The 21525-nt window shown below is 37.3% G+C and overlaps 1 protein-coding gene across 1 annotated transcript in view; it reads right to left on the bottom strand.

The window, feature by feature from the left end:
• Nucleotides 1-900: 900 nt before the first annotated feature.
• Nucleotides 901-21525, bottom strand: part of rgs9a (regulator of G protein signaling 9a) — a 39217-nt gene continuing 18592 nt past the window's right edge. Inside the window, exons 2-17 of the mRNA XM_034710784.1 lie at nt 17107-17203; nt 13920-13970; nt 13699-13805; nt 11828-11879; nt 10848-10906; nt 10648-10724; nt 8989-9070; nt 8768-8830; nt 5524-5553; nt 5200-5261; nt 4884-4997; nt 4651-4766; nt 3727-3814; nt 3298-3436; nt 2447-2529; nt 901-2108 (exon numbers count right to left, since the gene is read on the bottom strand). Of these exons, the coding sequence (XP_034566675.1) occupies nt 1952-2108; nt 2447-2529; nt 3298-3436; nt 3727-3814; nt 4651-4766; nt 4884-4997; nt 5200-5261; nt 5524-5553; nt 8768-8830; nt 8989-9070; nt 10648-10724; nt 10848-10906; nt 11828-11879; nt 13699-13805; nt 13920-13970; nt 17107-17182 (1356 nt within the window). The 5' untranslated portion in view covers nt 17183-17203 and the 3' untranslated portion in view covers nt 901-1951. The remainder of the gene's footprint in view (nt 2109-2446; nt 2530-3297; nt 3437-3726; nt 3815-4650; nt 4767-4883; nt 4998-5199; nt 5262-5523; nt 5554-8767; nt 8831-8988; nt 9071-10647; nt 10725-10847; nt 10907-11827; nt 11880-13698; nt 13806-13919; nt 13971-17106; nt 17204-21525) is intronic.

Raw genomic sequence — 21525 nt, 5'->3', positions numbered from 1 at the left:
TGGACTTAGTCCCTAAACCTAACCTTTTGGCTTACTCGCAATTTATCCCCTCGCCCAGCCCTTACCCTAACCACTCTGACTTAATACCTAAGCCCAACCCTTGGTATTTGTTAGTGGACTATATCCCTAACCTTTACTGTCAACGGACACAGGTTCCTATATGGATTCAATGTATCCCAACTCATAAACACTGACTACAGTACAGTACTTGTCATACTTTCATTCCATATTATCCATGATGGACTTTACTTTTATTAACAATTATCAACAGTATGCACCTGTTGTATCTGTTTTGCGGGATGCTAGGCCAAATGTCTCAGGATTTCTGGTTTTGGAAAGCAGAAGTAAACAACGGCCAAGCTGACAGCGAAACTGCCTCTTTAGCATTCACTTCTACTTTTAAAAGTTAAGAAGTGGCTTATATGGAGTTCTAAATTTTTCATAGCACCCAAAAATGGAGTGCCCCCCTGTTTGGGTTCCTAAATGTTTGCAGAGTGTTGTTAAAAGGAGGGGTGATACAACACAGCTGTAAAGCCGCCCCTGCCCCAACTGTTTTTAAACATGCTGTTGGCATCAAATTTAAAATGTGAAAATATTTGTCATGTGACATTCCAATTTTCAGTTCCAACATTTAATGTTGTCTTTGCACCAGTGTCTATCAAATATAGCATCTGAATGATTTACAAACCACCAAAACTGTTTTTATTATGAGCATTTAACATGTCCCAACTCTTGTGGAATTGGCAAAACCAATGGCTTTCAAGAATATAATGATTGTGTGTACTGGCATCTATTATTAAGCTACTATGTTGGAAATCTTAGAAATGATACCTGCTGGGCTCAGTGCATTCTCTTTAATGTCAGTAAAAACATCCACACGCACATTGACAAAGACAAAGACTACTTTAACCTTATTTATTAATGAAGAAACCAGATTAACACATTGTTCAAATCATGGATAGAGAAAATTATTGTATTTGTATTTTGTGTTTTGGTGTTCTTCTTTGACAGTGACTGCTTAGATAATAAGCATTAAAAAGATAGCTTCATGACAATAATACTTAAATCTGAATTGACTTTTTAGTTATACATTGGTTCATACAGCCACAACCATATTATATTTTAGTTCACACTGCAGCCATGAAAGAATAGAAAATAAACACAACAATGATAAATGACCATTTGCTCCTTCACCTTCCTTCATACTGTTGAATGAGTTGACTTACATGCATGGAAAAACTCTTACTTTACTGATTTCTTGATTCAAGTTTTAAAAATAAATATTTGTATGAATAAAGAACATACTTGGGAAAAGTCTCTGAAACAACTGTATCGCTCAAAAAAAAAAGTTTTATGTCACCTCTGACTTAGACCTACATTTTGGAGATGCCTTTAATTAAAAAGCTAATTTATACCATGGACACATCAAATAAATTAGAACCCACACATTTGAGAGGGGGCAAATTGTTATTTGCATATCTAATGCTAATTTTTTCCTCTCTGTTTGTGTTGAGTCCTATCATAGCTCTTTTATCTGATTAATACTTTTTTAAGCTAATTTTTTTCATGAGTCATGTCTCTGTGGTAGTTTTTGGTTGATCCCTAAATGTGTCATCTTTTACATGTTTTGTGGTTCTTTGTGTGCAAATTAGCACAATTAAGCATCTTATCTTTGTTCGGTTTACTTTTGGACAAAGAATGTAAACATGCATCGCTTAAACATGCTCAGTGGCCCCTCCAACCTCCCTTCGCCAGGGCCTGTGTCTGTGTGGGTCTATTCTGATTAGCTTTACTGAGACAGGGATTTTTCACAATTGATGACTTGAAAACATGGAATCACATTCATTGGCATGCAAAGCAAATTCTTCTGTACAGTGTAAGTACCCTAAAGGAGGACTGGTTCATCTGCATGCTAAAAGACACAAACAGAGACTCACTTTCCTGTATATCTCTACTTCTTTCTGTCTATTTTGCTCATCATAGCCTTGACATCAACAGGAGCAGAGGCAGCAGCAGCCTTGGCCTTTTCCTCCTCCTCTTGCTGCCAGAGGATAATTGGATGGATTCCTACGTTTCGGCTCTGAGCATTTTGCTCCAGCTGGGCTGGGCTTGAGTGGAAACAGAAACATGAATATATCATTTATGCTTTATGATTTATGATTTATCAATCATTTATCTCAGTGTCAAAAGTACTTTTAGTATCCTTTCATTGGGAGGGTAAGTATTTCTAGTGGCATTCACTAAATTTAGATAAGCTTTAACAGTCAAATGTTCATCATAGCTGGTTTCACTAAACCATATAACAAAAATGTGCATACATTTGGGCAAAAAGTTAGACATTTTTCCAGGTTATGAGGTATATAAAGTATGTCTGTAAGTTGTATCTTTTTCGTATGCAGTGTTTTGAAGAGGAGAAGTAGAGTATGGATTTGGTTTGGGTACTAACCTGAAGTTATGAGTTTCAGGGCTCTGGGCTTTCTTCTGGATGTCTTTGTACACTGGCGACTTGAGGTAACGAAAGAAAGTATCCTGTACCAAGGAAAACAGAAGAGACTGCAGATAACCAGCTTCACTACACTTAACTGCTTTTGATCTTTGCAGGATATGTGCTTATGATTTGTATCACACATAATATACACATTTCCCTCAGTCAACTCATCATGTAGGAGTAGGCCAGTGGCCCTAAATTTAAGTTGACAATCCAGAAACTTTTTAAACATTAGTTTATGCATCTTCACATTAGCTATTTGCAACACGCAATTACACTACACATGGCAGGAAAATCAGCAAAGAATCAATAATTAATCCCCACTTAGACATTTGGAATAAAGCTTTTGAGTAACATTTCACAGTATGTTACGTGCAACACAAGTTTAGTAAGGGTTATTCAATAAAAAGTGCTGGGTTCTGGGGTTCAGTTCAAAGCTTGATTCAAAAAGACAACTTGACTTGTCAACTGAACGACTGACCTGGGTTACCATGACCTGGGTGACTGAGAATCTTCATAGATTTGGGTTCAGTTGAGTTCTATCTATTATGTAGTTATGCTACCAATGTAATCAATGTATATGTGTCTTGTAACTAACCTTATGTTTAAAAAGCAACAACCTTTTTAACGCTGTCACAGTCAACACTACCAGCTGCCTGAAAGTCATGTCTTTGATCATCCAATGTTATCCCAGTACCAATTTTTGTCAAAACAATCAGTCGTCACTTTAGGAATTAATCAACCGTCCTCTAACTCCTCATTAAATTTTTGCATTAGTAGCGACGGGATTAATGGTACCCAGAACAAACCTTCTTCATGAGCAGAAAGACGTGTGTCTGGGCAGCTTCCAACACATAGCGGTGTGGATGGTCCAGGCCTTTTACTGTCAGACCCATTGTCCTGCCATCAATGTTGATCCAGCGTGGGGCACCTGGGGCCAGGAAAGTCCTGGTCACACAGGCTCAAGATCAGTATAATTCTCCATTACTGACATTTGGGCAAAGGTAAAGTTGTAGTCTACTGGGCAGAGTAACTGCCGTAGTTCATAAAGCCTTAAAACCTTTATTTCTCGATCAACTTTTACAATGGAATATACGCTAAACACTGTTTTCAGTGAACCAATATGCAAAATTTTTAAAAAGTTGAAGAAAGGAAGTTTGAGGGAGTATTAAAGTAGTGTTTAGCTATTAAAAAAATCCACTCTGACAGAGGTAAACAGTCCATTTTATTTATCTTACTTGAAGATGGTCTCAGCTTTTGATGACATGGAAGATGCAGTGCCCCACTTTAGTTCTTCGGCTGCCTCCCAAAAAGCCAAGTTCTCCCCTGGAACACACAAACAGTCGCGCACACACACACACACACACACACACACACACACACACACGCTTCTGAATACAATTGGACACTAAGATATTACAGTCTTGGCCCAGCCTGGCAGTGGCACCTGACAACTTTGAGTTGCTATAATCTGTTCGTGGAAGAGCATGTCCTTTCTACTGATTGAAAATAATTTTGTGTGCGGAAGAAAGAATTTACAGATTATTTCGCCTTTTGTCTTCGGAAAATACTGTGCATAGAAAATGTAACTGCAAAAACCAGACATATAATATATCTGATATAAAGCCTTGACACCCTTACTTTACAAGATATCATAAATCTAAAAATGTTTTGCTTCATACTTTGTAGCTCTACCCCCTGCAACCCTGCATCCTCACATCCAGCCATTGCTTATCAGGTCTGCTTAAAAAATGTTAACAGATTTTGTGCCGTCTAGTGGAAGCAAAAGCACAATACACAAATCAATATAGATAGATGGTAGCCTTCTCTGCCAAGTCATTCAACATCCAAACCTTGGACAAATGTGAAAAAAGGTATGAAGTGTCTGCAGATTGTATTACTAAACCTAGTTATCCATTATCAGTTTTTTTTTTTGAGAATGCAGATACTTTGGGTGATTTTTGGCAATACTTAAGAGCCAACATTCAGTTGAAGTTCTTGTACGAGGACATTATGACTTAATTATTGTTCTTGTAAGTGTAATGTGAATTTACTCCCAGATCTCCCATTGTATTCTTATGAATTCATCTCAGGAATAATGAGTTGGGTTCAACAAAAGTGATGCATGATTTAATTGAAATTTGCTTAATGACCCAACATACCACTGAACTCCTTCTTGAGGAAGACCTTGAAGTCGTCTCTACCTCTCAGGTCACTCAGAAGCTCAAACAAGCTGAAAGACCAGCGCTCCACTCGCATCTTAGTGGGGACATCAACTCTAGACAAAAAAAAGGTAGTAGGTATTTCACTCTCTTTCATTATATGACTTTTAAAGTCACATTACACTTTTTACAGGTTTTTCTCAGACTGAAAAATAAAATTGACCAAGCCTCACCTTCTCATATTAAGAGTCCAGTAGTTGTCATTGTCTGTTTGCCAGGGGTTGCTGGGTAAACATGGAGCCAGGAATGGGTCATGGTTCTTGTATGTCGTGATGTACTTCACCAGTCTGCAGAAACAGAATCATAATGATGGAATGGAATCCACAGAGCCAATGTTGATTGTTTCAAACTGATCCAGGTAATGTTTTAACTGAGGAAATACTGACTGCACAATTACACCATGATAAATAAAAATGTCAACATAATGCTTCAAATTAATTAGAATTCTTGGAAAGTTCCCTAAAATGATGTGAAATAATAGGAACTCACGCTCCAAGGGACACACTAGATTTGACCTTTGACCTCATGATGGCTTGTTGATAGAAAATGTTCTAAATTGAAAGAAGAACACAAACAGAATCAATGTTGCTGTTCATTTGCCATTCCAATTTTGCCAAATTGATGTAACCACACTTCCCAAAGACAAGTTTCCTAATCACTGTTTATGTAAAAAAAAAAGAGAACAGTTCACAACTTCAAACAATTAGCGATAAAAATAAGCATTGAATCAGTGTGTGTTGGGCCACCAATATCAAATCAGAAAACAGGTTAGGTATCTAAATATTTAATTACTTGTTGAAAACTATGACTTACCATGCGCCTGTGCTGGTCAAAGCTGATTTTCTGTGAGACAAGAAGAAAAAATATTGGCTGGGAAAAGTTTGCACACTGAATATAGACAGTTGTTACAGAGGATGCAGGGGGGAAAAGGCATGATGCCACATATGGTGCCACACCTTTTCAAACTACTGGGAACATTTCTACTGCTGAAGCACAGACAGACTGGTGAAAACAGCAGGGTAAGCTGTACCTTCAGTATGGTGGCAGCAAAGTGCAATGCAAATTTACAAAGGATGAAACACTTTTATAAAGTTGGAGACAACTTTACATTTTGGAAAACATTTTTACATTTTAGAAAACAAAATGACATTAGCATAACATTTTTACCAAAGTCAAAACCAATTTACATTTTATTTTTTACAAAATCAGAAACACTTTCACAAGTGGTTAGACAATTTTATAAGTGACGGAACATTTTTACCAGTCCCGAAACAAAATTACAAATGGCAGATTCTGACAGAAACAACGATTTTCAAATAAAAGACGTCTGTAATATGAAAATGTGTGACAGCCTGTTTCCACTTAAATATTTGGATTCAGACTGATAACACCCCAAAATGTGTTCCTGCCAATCACAGCTGTATGTAATATGGAATTAAGAAACTAAAAAACATTGGAAATTTAGCATATTCATTTATTTTTCATTTAAAAATCAGATATAGATGTGATTGGCAGGAATTCATTTTGAGGTGTTCTCTTATCAGTCTGAATCAAATTATTTAAGGGGAAGCAGGGTTGTTAATGTCAAATGAATTCCCTGGCTGTTGCACATTTTCATATTACAGATGTCTTTATTTTGAAAATTGTTGGTACATTCCTTTCTGTCAGAATCTGCCAATTGTATATTTGTAAAAATGTTCCGTCACTTGTAAAATTGTCTCACAACTTGTAAAAGGGTTACTGATTTTGTAAATTTGTTTTCTTAAATGTAAATTTGTTTTGGTCTTGGTAAAAGTGTTTTGCTAATGTAATTTTGTTTTATAAAATGTAAAATGTTTTCCAAAATGTAAATTTGTCTTCAACTTAAAAAAGTATTTCATCCTTTGTAAATTTGCATTGCACTTCCCAGTCACCGTTCTTCAGGGTAAGCAAAACAGTGTCCTATTTATCATATAATCACATTTAAAAATAAATGTACTTGCATTGGCTCTCCAGAAAACGCAATTAATATTTTATAGATAGTGACATTGTTCTAGGAAAAGTACAAATTTTGATTCCGGGTATTATTCAAACTTTCAAACAATTCAACACAATTTGTATCCAGTTGATTTAATATCAGTTTGTGCAATCACAAAATCCTTTCTATTTTCAGGAGATTGGCCAAAGTCTACATGGAACAGGGTTGGTTTGCACACAAGAAAAGAACCTGGGAAAACTACTGTGCTCTACTTTTCAACCCTTTATTCTCTTAACTTCATCAGTGTTAGGAAATCTGTGGGGACAGAAAAGACAGGACAAAAAAAAAAGCAATGAAAATGATTGTAATTACAGTAGAACTCCACATCCAAGTTTAAGTTAGATTATACATAGCTTGGAAATCAAAGACACTGTGATTGTGTTAGATCTCTTGTAGTAATCTCATATTCCAGGATATTACAATCTAAGCAATTACAATGAAGCTGTATCCATTTTGGTGTGTTTGAGGTTACATGTTGAAGCTAATCATGATTACAGAGCAAACCAAGAGCATACACTAGAATGCCTGTGCTCTGTTTGCCTGTAGATCCATTATATGATAGTCTAGTTTTTCTGGTCAACACTATCACTAGGGTTGCCAACTGTCCCGTATTAACCGGGACATCCCGTATATTGGGCTAAATTGCTTTGTTTTATACGGGACCTTAATTGTCCTGTATATTTACTATTAATTTTCTGTAAATACAGCAGACTGCACTCTATAGATCCTAGATCAGATAAAACGGCAGTAGCATATCATATGCCAATCACACCGGCTGTCATCCAATCACAGGCCCCCTCACACGCATCAGTTGTATACAGTGCAAATGCGCCAAGTCCTGCAAGAAAAAAGTGGGGAGAGGTTTTTCTCTCTGACGGCCATTAAATGGTCAGACTCAAGAAATAGATGCAGCACAGAGCTGTTAAAAAATGAACTTCCAATATCTGTAAACTTTGACTTTTCATGTAAGGACTTCTCTCTGGCTGTGCAAAAGGACATAAGACTGCTTGAGTCAGTCAAGAGCAGCAAAAAGTATCCATGGAAAAAGTAAATTTGGTGAGTCATACTCCTCTTTTGCATTTCATTTTTCTTTTGCCTGTTTTTTGATGTAAAGAGCAAAATTGTGGTTTCTTTGAGGTTTACTCATATGAGGTTACATAATGATACAGTGAGGATTTAAGGGAATATACACACTTTCTGCATTTCCAGTTGAATCAGAATATACGCTGAATTCACACATCATGTTCGCACCACCATGGAACCGTGCATCTGTCCCTTATTTAGTAGTGAGAAAGTTGGCAACCCTAACTATCACATATGGGTCTCTGGGAATACAGTGTATGCTGGTACTGTAAATACTAAACTAAAGAAAGTCTGTTGTCCTCATCCAGTTTACATGAGGGCAACTGAAAACATAAGATTAAACCTAAGCTTTCTTGGGGTTGATAAGCACATTAAGTCAAATTAGAGCTCCTGTAAACATCAGATTTTCGATTCCAAAGCAGAGCGGTTAAAGTAGAATCTGCAGAAACTTGTTTGAAATAGATCCACTAATGTAGCTGACTTATGCTAGGCTATTTCACAACCAAAGCTCATCAGCTTGATATTCAGTGTGGTTTTGTTTGCATAGATACATTTGGCTGTTTGAAAAAATAGTTTAATTTACTTTTCTTGTTCATTGAATCACAGATTTCAACAATCATTTACACATGGCAACTTTAAAAGATAGTGAAATCTGGAAATTGATTTGTCTCCTGGTTAGTTTTGGCTTTTGTAAAATGTAAGATGGATTGAGGTGAGAAGCAGTAATAAAAGGGTAAAGAAAAAGAGGAGAGAAATGCAGGGATGTGGAAAAGAATAAGCGAGAGCAGTGATACTATCTGGGAGATTCCAGACTCTAAGTGGATATGTCTCCAGAGATCAGTTCCTCAGTGCTACATCTAATCCCAAGCTGAAGTAAGCATTTTGTGTGTCAGAGCTTGTCTGTACACGTGTGCATATGCACAGGTGTGTCTGTGTGTGTTAATACTGACCTGTTACCTCTTCTGTGTTAGGATCAATAAGACGCTCTGGCCCAACATCCATAGCACTGTGAGTGCGACGCTGGACAAATGTACAAGGAAAGGTACAGTAAGTGTGTGTCTTGTGTGTAAAGTGAAAATACATGTACATGTATCATATTTGAGAGGTACATCAAAGAACAAATAGCAACTTTTCCTGTTGCCGTCAATATACCACACAGCAGATTCACACACACTCACCGGTGGCCTGTTCACTATCCAGTAAGCCCTCTCCTGGCAGTCAAACACAACACGGTCTGGCTTCTTTCTCTCCTTACCCGCCCTAACACACACACACACACGGACACACACACACACACACACGGACACACACACACACACACACACACACACACACACACACACACACACACACACACACACACACACACACAAGAATGAGACTCTTGAAAATAGCTATATACTTTTCATTGATAGTAATAAACTGTCTGCACATACAGTAAATCTGTATATGAACACATTATATATATTGTTGACAAATTAAAGCTCCTGTTAAGGACGCTCAGTTTGTGCGGATTTGGGCACCCCTGTCTTGACACTTTGCTGATATTGTCCTGTACGGGCTAAAGGCTGGTTTTTACTTCTGCATTGACCCTACACAGCAGTGATCAACGCAGACATGAGCACCACATACTTGAGCGTCGATGTGTCTGTGTCGCGCAGCAATACTCCGCCGAAACACTTCAGGGCAGTGTGGTCTCTCTGATAGTCGGGTTGCCTGTTTTACGTTCTCTGCTTACTTTTTCCACAACGATTCCGGATGAATTAAGTTAATTTGCAGCTAATATGTGTTGCTGTTTATCATACAGCAATGTTATAGGGACAAAAAGAGAGGCGACAGGTAGATGAAATACATGGCCGATGTGTGGCAATCATGTAGGTGCTTTAAATGCAGGAAACAAAGCCGCCAAGCGATCCATTCACAGGGCTTGCATTCCGCATGGATTCAACGTGTATTTACATTTTGAAGGAGGTGCCTGCCGGCTACGTGCGGAGGCCTCTGCGTAGGTACAGGAGCGACGCAGACCTGCCTGCGTAGACTACGCTGCAATTTGATGCAGAAGTATAAACCAGGCTTAAGGCGGGTTTATGCTCCTGCATCAACCCTACACAGCAGTTGTCGACGCAGATATGAGCACTACATACTTGTGCGTTGATGTGTCCATGTCGCACAGCAATACTCTGCCGAAACACTTGAGGGGCGGTGTGGTCTCTCTGATAGTCGAGTCGCCTGTTTCCGGCCCCACTATGTTCTCTGTTTACTCTTTTACAGCAACTTCGAAAGTGTTGTGTCAATTTACATGTTTCTGTTTATCACACAGCTAGTAGCTTTTACAAAAGTTTCTACTCCACTACCTGCCCTCAAAACAACTTCAGTTTGGCTTAGTCATGATCAACTGGGTTAAAAACATGTGACTATGAAGGCCACAGTGTATGATTTCCAGCAAATCGTTTTGGTCACAACTTCATTTCTATTACAAGTATTACCACGCTATGGTGAAACTAATTTAATCACCATACACACTAATCAGATCACATACAATTTGTTAATCAGGTGCGTTTATTGTATATAAGAAATGGACTTGGCCCCTTTGTTGTAAAAATGAAGCCAATGTGCAAATGCTTTTGACCTGCAGTCAATCCATCTATTCATTCATTCTATTTATCTCTCCAGTTATGGCAGATGGCTGTTTACCATGAGTCGGGTTGTGCTCAAGGTTTCACTGTTGCCAAAAGGTGCCATGCTTTTAACTGTCAAATGAAAGTAAAAAGTCGATATAATAATAATAATCTCAGAGACTGGGGGGGGGGGGGGGGGCTGAGCTAGATTTCACCTACTTGTATTGTTCAGTGGCCTGCATCACAATAAAATCCCACTTGTGGTTCAGCCATTCACGGAGGTGGTTGTAATGTGCCTGTTAAAAAACAAAAACAGCCAAAGCATGAGGCAGCAAGCTGTAACATCCATCCATCCTTATCTGGTATACAGGATATACAAACAATGATGTGCACATTCATTTTAAAATGTGTGCACAAACCTGCTCATAGGCTTCCAGCATGCCTTTCTTGCGGATGTTCCTTTTGGCCAAGTAAATAGCTGCAGAAAGACAAAACCATGACTGATCAAACACATTGTAGAACACTTGGCCATCCTACCTCTAAGCAATTGTATCCATATAGACTGATAGAATTTTAGCTGACTAATTTACATGTTTTAACTTGTTATATGAAGGGCTGTTTTTGATCATTGCCAGTAGAAATAAATCAGTTGAGAACACCTTTCACCATGCTCCTTCTTCCAAGTATGTCAAGTAGTTTTCAGAGGATTTAAATGAAAAAAAATGCAATCTCAAAATAATCCAAGGCCTGCTCCACCATCTTCAACCATTAAACCATCTTCACGTTCTATACTAGAGATGGGCCAACTAATGCCGATGATTATTGGAATTTTGAGATAACCACCATTGGCTAATGTCTTGGCTCACATGGCCGATTTCAAAAAGAAGATTAATGTCTACAGACACTTCAGATAGCCTCGTCAGTGTTGCTGCTGAGTAACGTTAGCCCTTATGTTCATTTTGCCATTCTGCTATAAATTTCCTCAGCCACCATCATCTTTTCTAAATTATTATGTTTTTGCCATCCTAAATGACAGCATATCAAATCTAAAATGACAACGGTTGTTAACTTTCACTAATATGAGCAACGCCAGAGGAAAACTGATCACGTCATGTCAAATCAATACACGGAAAATAGTTCTGGCACATTTTGCTTCTGCTTGTTGATGCAATAGACCCCATGGTGAGGTAAACCATTAGTTTCCATTCATATAAAAACAATGTGGCTTAAACTTGAGTTTTGGTTAGCATCCATCTAAAGATCCATCTAAAACATGTTGCTGGCTAAGCTAACCATGTATATTCAGTCGGTCACTTTTCTTTACATTTCACTAAAATTTTAAGACAATTCATGATAGTTATGATCATATGACAAACACCATATAAGACACTGTACCTACCATAGTCACTGTCTTCTGCAACCCATGTCTGTGCAGGCCAGAAGTATGGGGTCTGAAAAGGTGCCGACAGGAAACACATTTGAGTCATTTGATGGGCAATAGCCATAGCATCAATATCATTTCTGAAGACTGGAAATAATGCTCCAATATCACTGCATTTGCACTTGAGCATTATTTGTAAATAAGCATTACTTTTCTACTTTTATATTGATTTACTTGTTGCTGTTCCTGGAAACATGGGCAATAATGTTTTGTCAGCTTTATACTTTGTGAATCCCCCTGACTTTATAAGAACAACTTAAAAATCTGAACATGAAATGATAGTATATTTGCTACCAGAAATATCACATCACTTCTGTTCAGGCCTTGAGATATCCAATTTAAAAAAAAGAGACTATTGCTAGTGTAGCTTCATGTACAGTGGAGCCAACAGTGTTCAATAAAATAAAATCAGGGAAAACGTTCTATGTTTACCAAGTTGACTGTGACAATAGAAAGCAATGCATGTTTTTTTTTTTTTAGCTAAGATAGGATTATATCATTAACTTTAAATAACTGATCAGATGCATTTGGTGAGCTTTTTTCCCCAAAATTTGATAGCCATGGCTGAAACAGAACGGATGTCTGAAAGACGAGGGCTGATCATGTACATTCTAATAAAAAAAAAGATGAAGTAACCATGAAACATTCATACACATACATTTAGTATCCAGCACATTTCCTTTTAAATGTCATTGATATTTGTTGAAAGAAACAGACCTTCAGCACATTAAAGGTACAGTGTGTAGTATTTAGTGACACTGGCTAAAACAGACTTGGTAGAAATGGGATATGATATTTCTAAATTAGTGTTTAATCAGCTTAACATAAAAATGATTCTGTTTTGTTAACTTATCATGAGCCCTTTGTATGTACATATGAGTGGGCCCCCTTCCACTGAGGCCACCATCTTGCACAGGCATGTGTGTACAGTGGCAAAGAATGGACAAATTAGTAATGCATACATTTTTGTACTTGAGTGGCCATGCAAAATGCCCCAGTTGGAAGATGAAGAAGTGTTGTTGTTGTGCCCAAAGAATTTGTAATGAAACAAATTTTCTGAAAACTAAACAAACAGAGGATCATACTTTTGATTAATCTCATGAGCTTCTTGTACTCCACCAACCACCAATGCTTCAAGGTTGATCAATTAAAGCTGCTGTTGGTAGTCATGATATAAACATCAGTTCTGTGAGAGATTTCGAATGTCAACATTACCCTCCCCTCTCTGCTGGCGTGACCCCGCCCACAAAAGATTGTTGTCCGCGTTCTATGAGGAAGTAGTGGCTTCCCAGCCTATCAGGGCGACATAGTGGGGCCGCCACTCGACCAGGACAGAGGGTTGGGGAGAAGCTCTGATTGGTCCGTGGTAACGGGAACGAGGGGAATAATAACATAGCCTGATACAAAGGCATTGGAAAACACAGAGGATTCACCATAATCTCAAATTACTTCACTTACAGATGAGTACCGATTGGAATTATGACCTTTTCTCCAAACCCTCCAGAAAAAAAGTATAGTTTTTTTTACACCATTCCTACCAACAGCAGCTTTAAATGAGCATTTCACTCTAGTATTTGACGGCTAGATATTACTAAATATTTCCCTTTCTTCACACTGTACCTTTAAAAGCCAATGAGTCACAATCGTAATCACAAACTACTATTGAAGAATGGAGCCTGAACATTTAAATTCGATTATAAATAATACTGAGGAACAAGATGTTCCTCAGGAACAAGATGTTCCTCAGTAACCAAAAATCTGTCATTGGTAAGATAAAGTCCTTTATGAAGATCAACAAAGACTTCGAAGTAAAAATAACTTTGCTTTACCTGGAAGCGGTAGAGGCTAGCATCGTTGCACATCACCAGCTTCTTATGATTCTGCAGAGGGTAGATGTAGCCATAGGCCACTAACATGGTGCTAAAAGCCTGAGACTCTGTATCACAGACAGGGGGGGGGGTAATGGATGAAACTTTAACCAACACGCAGATATTACTTCTTTTGAAAATAGCTCACATGAGAGAACATTTAATTTGCCAAAATATCATACCCTCTTCAGTGCTCTTCATCTTGTTAGTAATCCATGCAATCACATCCTTACCTATTGGAAACACACATATGATCTGAAATACTACAAAGGCTGCGTATAATTCTTTATTGATAATCCAAGTCCATATCTATAGACCTATTTAATAGGGGTGCCACAATACGTGTATCTGTATCGAACCGTTCGATACAGTGGTCATGGTTCGGTACGCCCTATGAGCCGAACGGTACGCAATTTTATTTCATTTCATTCTGACGAGGCGCTCTGTGCTGAAAGTTCAGCGGATCTGCGCTGACTCCTCCGGGCTGCATTGTCGAGTGCAGGTCAACTGAACTGCGCACTCCTCCCACATTCAGTTTTAACTGTGCTTCATATGGAAATCTATATCTCACCATGCAACGGTCTGCTGGGTTCATATGTTCACGTATGTGTGTGTGAGCGCGCGCCTGAACGAGAGGGAAGCATGAGTGATCCGCTTTGGTTGCAGAGCAGGGTTGTTCCTTGGTCCTGTAGTGATGCTAGACCGTTTGATATGTTTTGAAAGTTCGTATATGGATTACTTGTGGTCTTACACTGCATGCTGTGTAGACCTCAGCCCGATACCGGTCAGTGTTTCCCTGCTTTTATATCGGGGGCGCACCCGCCGGGTCCCGCTTGGAAGTCAAAGCAGAAGTGATTTAAGGTTCCCTCTCTCATATCAGGTCTAAACCTTGTTCTTTTATTTAACAGACTAAATATCCTTATGTTATTTATCTTATTTACATGATGGGATGTTATTTCTGTCTCTACATGGTCGCGCGTTCACAATTCTCTGCTCTCTATCGCGCACGGCAGATGCGCACGCAGACAGACAGACAGACACACACACACACGCACGCACACACACGCAACCCCCCCCATGTACAGCAGAACATGTGTCAGGTATAGCTGCCCCTGATACATTTAATTTAATTTAAAAACTGCTTTTGAGCTGAAACAAATGTTGGTAATTTCAATAAACTACAAGTAAAAAGAAAAGTCATGGAAATTTCTCTTTTTCTGTATCGAAAACGTATCGAACCGTGACAAAAACGTATCAAACCCAGCCGAACCGTGGATTTTGTGTATTGTTGCACCCCTACTATTTAAGTATATATTTAAAATCCATTTGACCTTAAACTTTCTATGAAGAGTTTTAAATTGGCTTTAAACTTAATTTTCATCTATATATTCCTCTATATAATATACAAAGGAAATCAGGCCATTAGCATATTATTTTACCTTTTTAGTCTTGCTTTTAACTGAGTCTTATTCTTATAATAGTCTTATTAATGTATTGTGGATTATTTCATGTTTTATTTAGTTATTAATTTGATCTTATCATCTTATGATGTTTACAGATTATCTCTCAGCATTTTAATATTTTATTCTGTTTTATTTTTTTCAGAAGACACAGATGCAGAACACAATAAGTAATGAATGAATTATTGAAACACAACTGCCCCTACCTTCAACCAACTTAAACCTGTTGAGTTAGAAAAAGAAGGCTGGTGTCATGAGTTGATATTTAGTTTATTTTTTTCCTTGTGGTTCATGCCTTGGTTCCTCCCCATGTTTATTCTGTATTAGTTATCCTTTGTCTCACTTATGTGTTTAGTGATCCATTTCTCTTTTTGTATTGTCTTGTATTTCTTAGCCTTGTCTTGTGTTCCTTGTATTTCTTTTATCTAAGTGTTTTCTTTTGATTTTAGTTTCTTGGATATTTAAACTAAGTATTATTTGCACCCTTTTTGTTCTTTTGTAATTAAAACATTTTGTTTTTTACCTGCATTTGGGTCCTCCTACAATTTTTCCCAATGTTTTTCTGGCTGACCATCTGGCTGATACCCAGCAATTATAGAAATCTCTGATAAACATGCATCCTTCAGATACAACATGTGGATTATGTAAGTTGACATGGTATAGTTTAGTGCAGCACTGTAAAAAAAACGTGACCCTCTGTATTGTACGGTCCAATCTGGTTCCAATTATGAAATTCTAAATCAAGACATAAATCAAAAAGAGTAAAGTTCAATAATATCTTTCCACCAGCTTTTATGGAAAAGCAAAGTGAAACATCGGACTTAATAACTCGGTGTCATCAGCCAGTAGACATGACAACACCAGGTAAATAAGTACAAGTAATAATCATTCCACATGAATCATGCAGTTTGGCCTCTGATTCACCTTATCATTTTGTGAACTGTTCCTCTCAGCAGAAGCAGCTTCTCCTGACAGCACCATTTCATTTGGAAGGTTTGGCCCTTTGCATGTTGACCTTTGCCTCACTGGACTAAGAGGGGATTAAAAAACACTTTGGTTCCAAAAGTACTGCCCAGATCTCATCCAATTGTGGGCTGCCTTATTTATCCTGTGTTAGCGGCTTAACCAGTGAGGCAGCCAGTGTCTTCACTCAGTCAGTACTTTGAATTATGCATGACCAAGTGTAACCATTGCTGACAAGCCTTTTCTTTTTTTGCTCAAAGAACAAATACATTGTCATCTTTTATTTAATTTCACAGACATACATTTACATTAAAGGATGGGGAATAATTAGGGACATTGTATTGTAAAAATTGCAGGTCCTTGGCAAATTCAAGTTTCATTCAATCTAGTGTGACTAGCAAGATTGCATTGTTCCATTGTATACTTTTTTGCATTTCTTATCATTTCAAAATTCATATGTGGTGTGGAATAGACCACAGTAGTGCACAGAGAATCTGACTGTACTTGGATCAACAACTCTTCTTCTGCCTCTGAGTAGTGGGAAAGCAACATCATTACATTGACACAAAGCCAAAACACTCCATTGACTTTTGGAGAGGCTGACCCAGTTTTTCACTGGTGCCGTATTGATTCATGCTGGGTCAATTTTTTAGGGTGTAAGGTTGGAGGAACTTGTGAATTGTAATTATTCTCTGTCTGCTACCCATTACAAAGTCGTTTGAAAACAATATACATAATACTTTTTACTGTAAATGTGCAGCTGTTTAGACCTATGGCAGGAAATGGTTGTTTCCTAATTGCATGAAAATAATAAAGCCATTATGCGCTGTCATTTGCAACATAAAATAGTTACACACAAACTGTCACAATAAGGTACTTAAGAGTATTTACAACTTTCTCACTGTGTGTACATTTTTGTGTATGTGTTTCTGGGTGTCAGTCTCACCAAAGATGACATGTGGGATGGTAGTGACGTTAAGCTTCTGCTCTGAGCCTTTGACGCCACTTTTTGGGTCCTGCATCTCCACCACAATGGCCTCCAGCTGAAAGCAGATGTAAAATGAAACCCAGAAATAGTGAGAACATTATGAAAAAACTGAAACACTCGTGTTGGTGTACCATCCTTATTTTATAGAAAAGAATACATCACTATTTTCAATCTGACTCACAAACTTTTAGTGGAGTTTCAGCTACAGTAGCTGCAATGACAATAAAGGCTTCTGATTCTTTCTTCTAGTGTGAGATCAGAACAAACCGAGCAAAAAAAACATTTGTCCCCATGAAATAACTCAATTAAATAAGATGCATTACTTACAAGGAGTCAGGAGAAATAAATGGACTTAGGGATCTGGACTATGGGAATCGTCTTATTTTATTTATTTATATTTATAAAAACTGGTATGGATTATTATGAATATCGTCTTTGTTTTTCTGATGTGGCCTTAAAACAATACTGATAACGGCTGCTATGGATATTTAGATCTTTGATTGTGGGTGTATTACATTTACTTTGACACCTTAAATGTGTAACAAAATGCCACAATGTCATTGCCATTTTCATTGAAAAAAACAAACTCTTTTATTCAGACATGCATGACTGATCAAAGGATGAAAGTGTTGTTTATGGAACCCAAAAAATACTCAATGCATAACAAATGGAAAGGGGTTCTGAACCAAACATAAGCCATAAGAAATCTGAGATAATATTCTCCTCTATCGCTATTTCCAACCCCAAGTCAGTTGAGGCAGATGGCTGTCTAACATGAGTCTGGTTCTGCTCAAGGTTTCTGCCTGTTAAAACGAGTTTTTTTCTTGCCAGTGTAGCTAGCTAAATACTGCAAAGTGCAACGCTCATGGTGGATTAATATGAGAGAAGATCAAGTCCTGTCAGAGAGAGGGGACTGGATTGTATCCTGTCTTGATGTAGGGTCTTTGTTAATAATTTAACATAGAGTATGGTCTAGACCAGCTATGTTTGTAAAAGTGTCTTGAGATAACATTTGTTGTGGTTTGGTGCTATACGAATAAAGATTGATTGATAGATTCTAATCATGAGAACAAATTAAATATCATATTTGTTAAAAAAAAATACTTTATGAGAACTGTATTATCATCCCTGCCCACCTCACATTTCACTTTTCAGCTAATCTCATGCCTTCTGCCTCTTGCATTTAGCATACCTTGTTCTTAAGATGTTGCATGTGTTTTTTTGTGATGCTGAATTACGACCAATTCATCCAACTTCCAAACCAGGTCTGGCAAGAGGTGGTATAAAAGCTGTCGCTCAGGTTGCCACACTGTCGGTGGCACTGGCTTAAGTCTCAAATGTTTGAAAGTAGCCCTAATTATAATGTTAAATGTCAGCTTACTGCCAGATTGACAGCAACACTATTCCACCCTAAATACCATTCGCTCACATTCAGAAGGGCAACATCTCAATCATCTTACCAGCCGAGGACCCCAAACTGGCTGGGGCCCTCTGCTCCAACCATCAATTACTGTGTTTTTATTTTGTGTGCTGTGCAATAAATGAATTTAAGATAAAATGATGTTGCCTAATCAGCCTCGTTTCATTTGACAAAATAAGACATTTAAAAGAGAAAAAGTCACACTGCATACAGTACACACAAACCGCATTTATACACATTATCTACAATGTTATATTATCTACAAAGTTAACATTCTTATCGAAGGATTGTAGCAGGTATGGTCAAGATTTTGCCTTAACCGACCTACTGGCAGCAGAGCAGTAATGCTAATTGGCTTTAAAGTAGAAAAAGAGATAATCTTGAACAAGCGCCTTCTCTTCTCGATACAAACAAATCATGTGTAAATCTTACACATACACACATGTATATAATTTGATTTTCCTTGTGGCCCTTTGGAACAAAAGAAAACATACAAAATCTTTCATAAATCACAGTGAAGGGGATATTTTACAAGAGAGTATCCTTGCTTAGTATGGAAAGCAATGACAGCAAATGACTGTAATCCTGGAGCGTGTAGCTAAATTTAGCCTTGAAACCTTTTACCAACCAATATGTCTGCAATGATACAAACTTTCCCATAGATCTGACTAAAGGGCAAAATGAATATAGCAGTGTTGATGATATCTACTCACCTTTTTGAAGCAGTGCATACGAGGCCGAAAATGTTGCCCTCGGTCTGGGCGGACCGTTTTAATCGTCATATTTGCAAGCAAATGAAGATCAAACTAGGTGTTCAAAAATAAAAATATTGTGCGAAATATTCCAGTAATGATATATATAGTTTCTGACAAAGAAGTCTGCACATGCAGTTGATCTGAGTGCACTGCTTCTGTGTGTGGGGATTGTCAGACAGGATAGGGAGGATAGATTTACCCTCCAATCAGCTGTAAGGTAAGAAGCTTCAGCTCTCATCTCCACACACAGACAGCAGCCTGCTTCTTAAATTAACTACCTTGAGGTGAAAGTCATGAAAGATACAGAGTCAAAACTGATAAACAAGAACTTTTCCTGCAAGTTTTCAGAGTTGATCATTTAAAATAAAATTTTAAACTATGACAATTGTGATTATAATAATTTACTATAGTGACATTTGTCATTAATTATATTTATCAATTCTGTATTTATTTGTTTATGTATTTTGTATTTATTTATTAAATTACTAATCAACTAATAGTTATTTATAAAGATTTTAATCAGTTCATCTGTTGAGACAAAAAACGATCGGGTGAAAGAACAAACATCAAGAATAATGTTTAATACTGGATTCACTATTTTGGGATGTATACCTATTTCTTCTCATAAGGGCTCAATAATATTACATATGAAAAAAATTTAGTCTTTGTGGTGTTTTTTTGCTAGTCATGAAACAGACTGAAATTAACACTGATGCCTCTATGTGACCTACAAGACCATCTCCTACTTGAAAGCTGTTTTTACATTGTTTTTAATGCATGTAATCGCTGCCACCTGGCTTTTGTAAAACCCTGCATTGCTTCAGTTTCAAAAATAATTTTATTTAGTGACATCAAGATAAGGTTTTGACTACACATGCGGAGGATCAACAAAGAGAAAAGATGCACCCCTTTTGCCACAGGGGGCACCAAACTCAACACAAAATGTAATTTCAAAATGATGGTTTCAACTTTTTTGCTCAGAATTTTCTATGTTATAAGAAATGTAATCCTATTTGTTATGATTATTTATTTGTATTCCTCCATGTCCCTTTTTAGTAGTATTATAATAAATTGCAGAGTAAATAAAAAACAAGTAAAGGAAAATAAGTCTAAATTCTGACTTTTTAAGTTTAAAGTAAGAATTCTGAGATCAAAATCATAATTCTCTATCAGAATAGTTAAAAACTTAAACAGATTTGTACTAATGTAGTCCTAACCCTCATTTGCCAGTTTACCAATCTCACATCTATACAAGGAATTAGGCTACAAGCTTCAACCCCAATTCCAAAGAAGTTTGGATGTTGTGTCAAGTGTTGACAGAAATAGATTTTGATGGTTTGCAAATTATTTCAACCCTATATGTAACTTAAAAATAGTGCAAAGACATCATATTAAAAATGAGAACAAAAATAAATTATTGTTTTTTGAAAAGTATATGCTCATTTTAAATTTGACCCTAGCAACATGTTTAAATTAGGACAGAGACAACAACACTGAAAATGTTGTGTAAGGCTTAAGAAAAGGTCCACCTCTCAAATAAATATTTTTATTTGCAACAGGTTATTAACATGACTGGATGGGGATTGGATGGGGATTGTTTCACAACTCTGCAAAAGCCTCTTGTTCAAAAATTTTAGAATAATGTTTCTCACCATGAAATCAAATGAATCTGGGGATTTCGTCTTCTACAATAAATATTATCACTAAAAGATTAAGAGAATCTGGAGAAATTCCTGCATGTACAAGACTGCAAACCATTATGGTCTGATCTTCAGGCCCTCAGGCAGCACTGCATCAAAGGCAGACATGACTTTGTGGAGGAAATCACTGCACAGGTTCAAATTACAGTGTGTCACTTTTTATTTACAGTCTATGATCACTACATCCACTAATGCTTGTTTGGGGAACTGGGGTTGTATTTCAGTTAGCTAGTTTATTTAGAAATCAGAAGAAAAATGTCTGTCTCTACACAGACATTAAAACTACAGATGAAAAAAGGCTGTTCCGTAAAAGTTAACCCCTCCCTTTCTTAAGCTCCCTAATATGGTGGGAACATCTGCAGTGCCTGTTCAAAGTTGTATGTACGTTTTTGGGTTCATTTTCTTCCAATAACCTATAGAAATCCCAAAGTTGAGTGTAGCTGCATATTGCAATTATAGGTGTTGTATTTCTTTTTCCATCCATTCTTTCCATTTGTCTTTT

The sequence above is a fragment of the Notolabrus celidotus genome, chromosome 20 (genome assembly GCF_009762535.1).
Source record: "Notolabrus celidotus isolate fNotCel1 chromosome 20, fNotCel1.pri, whole genome shotgun sequence".
Taxonomy (NCBI): Eukaryota; Metazoa; Chordata; class Actinopteri; order Labriformes; family Labridae; genus Notolabrus; species Notolabrus celidotus.
This window is presented reverse-complemented; position numbering and strand designations above follow the sequence as displayed.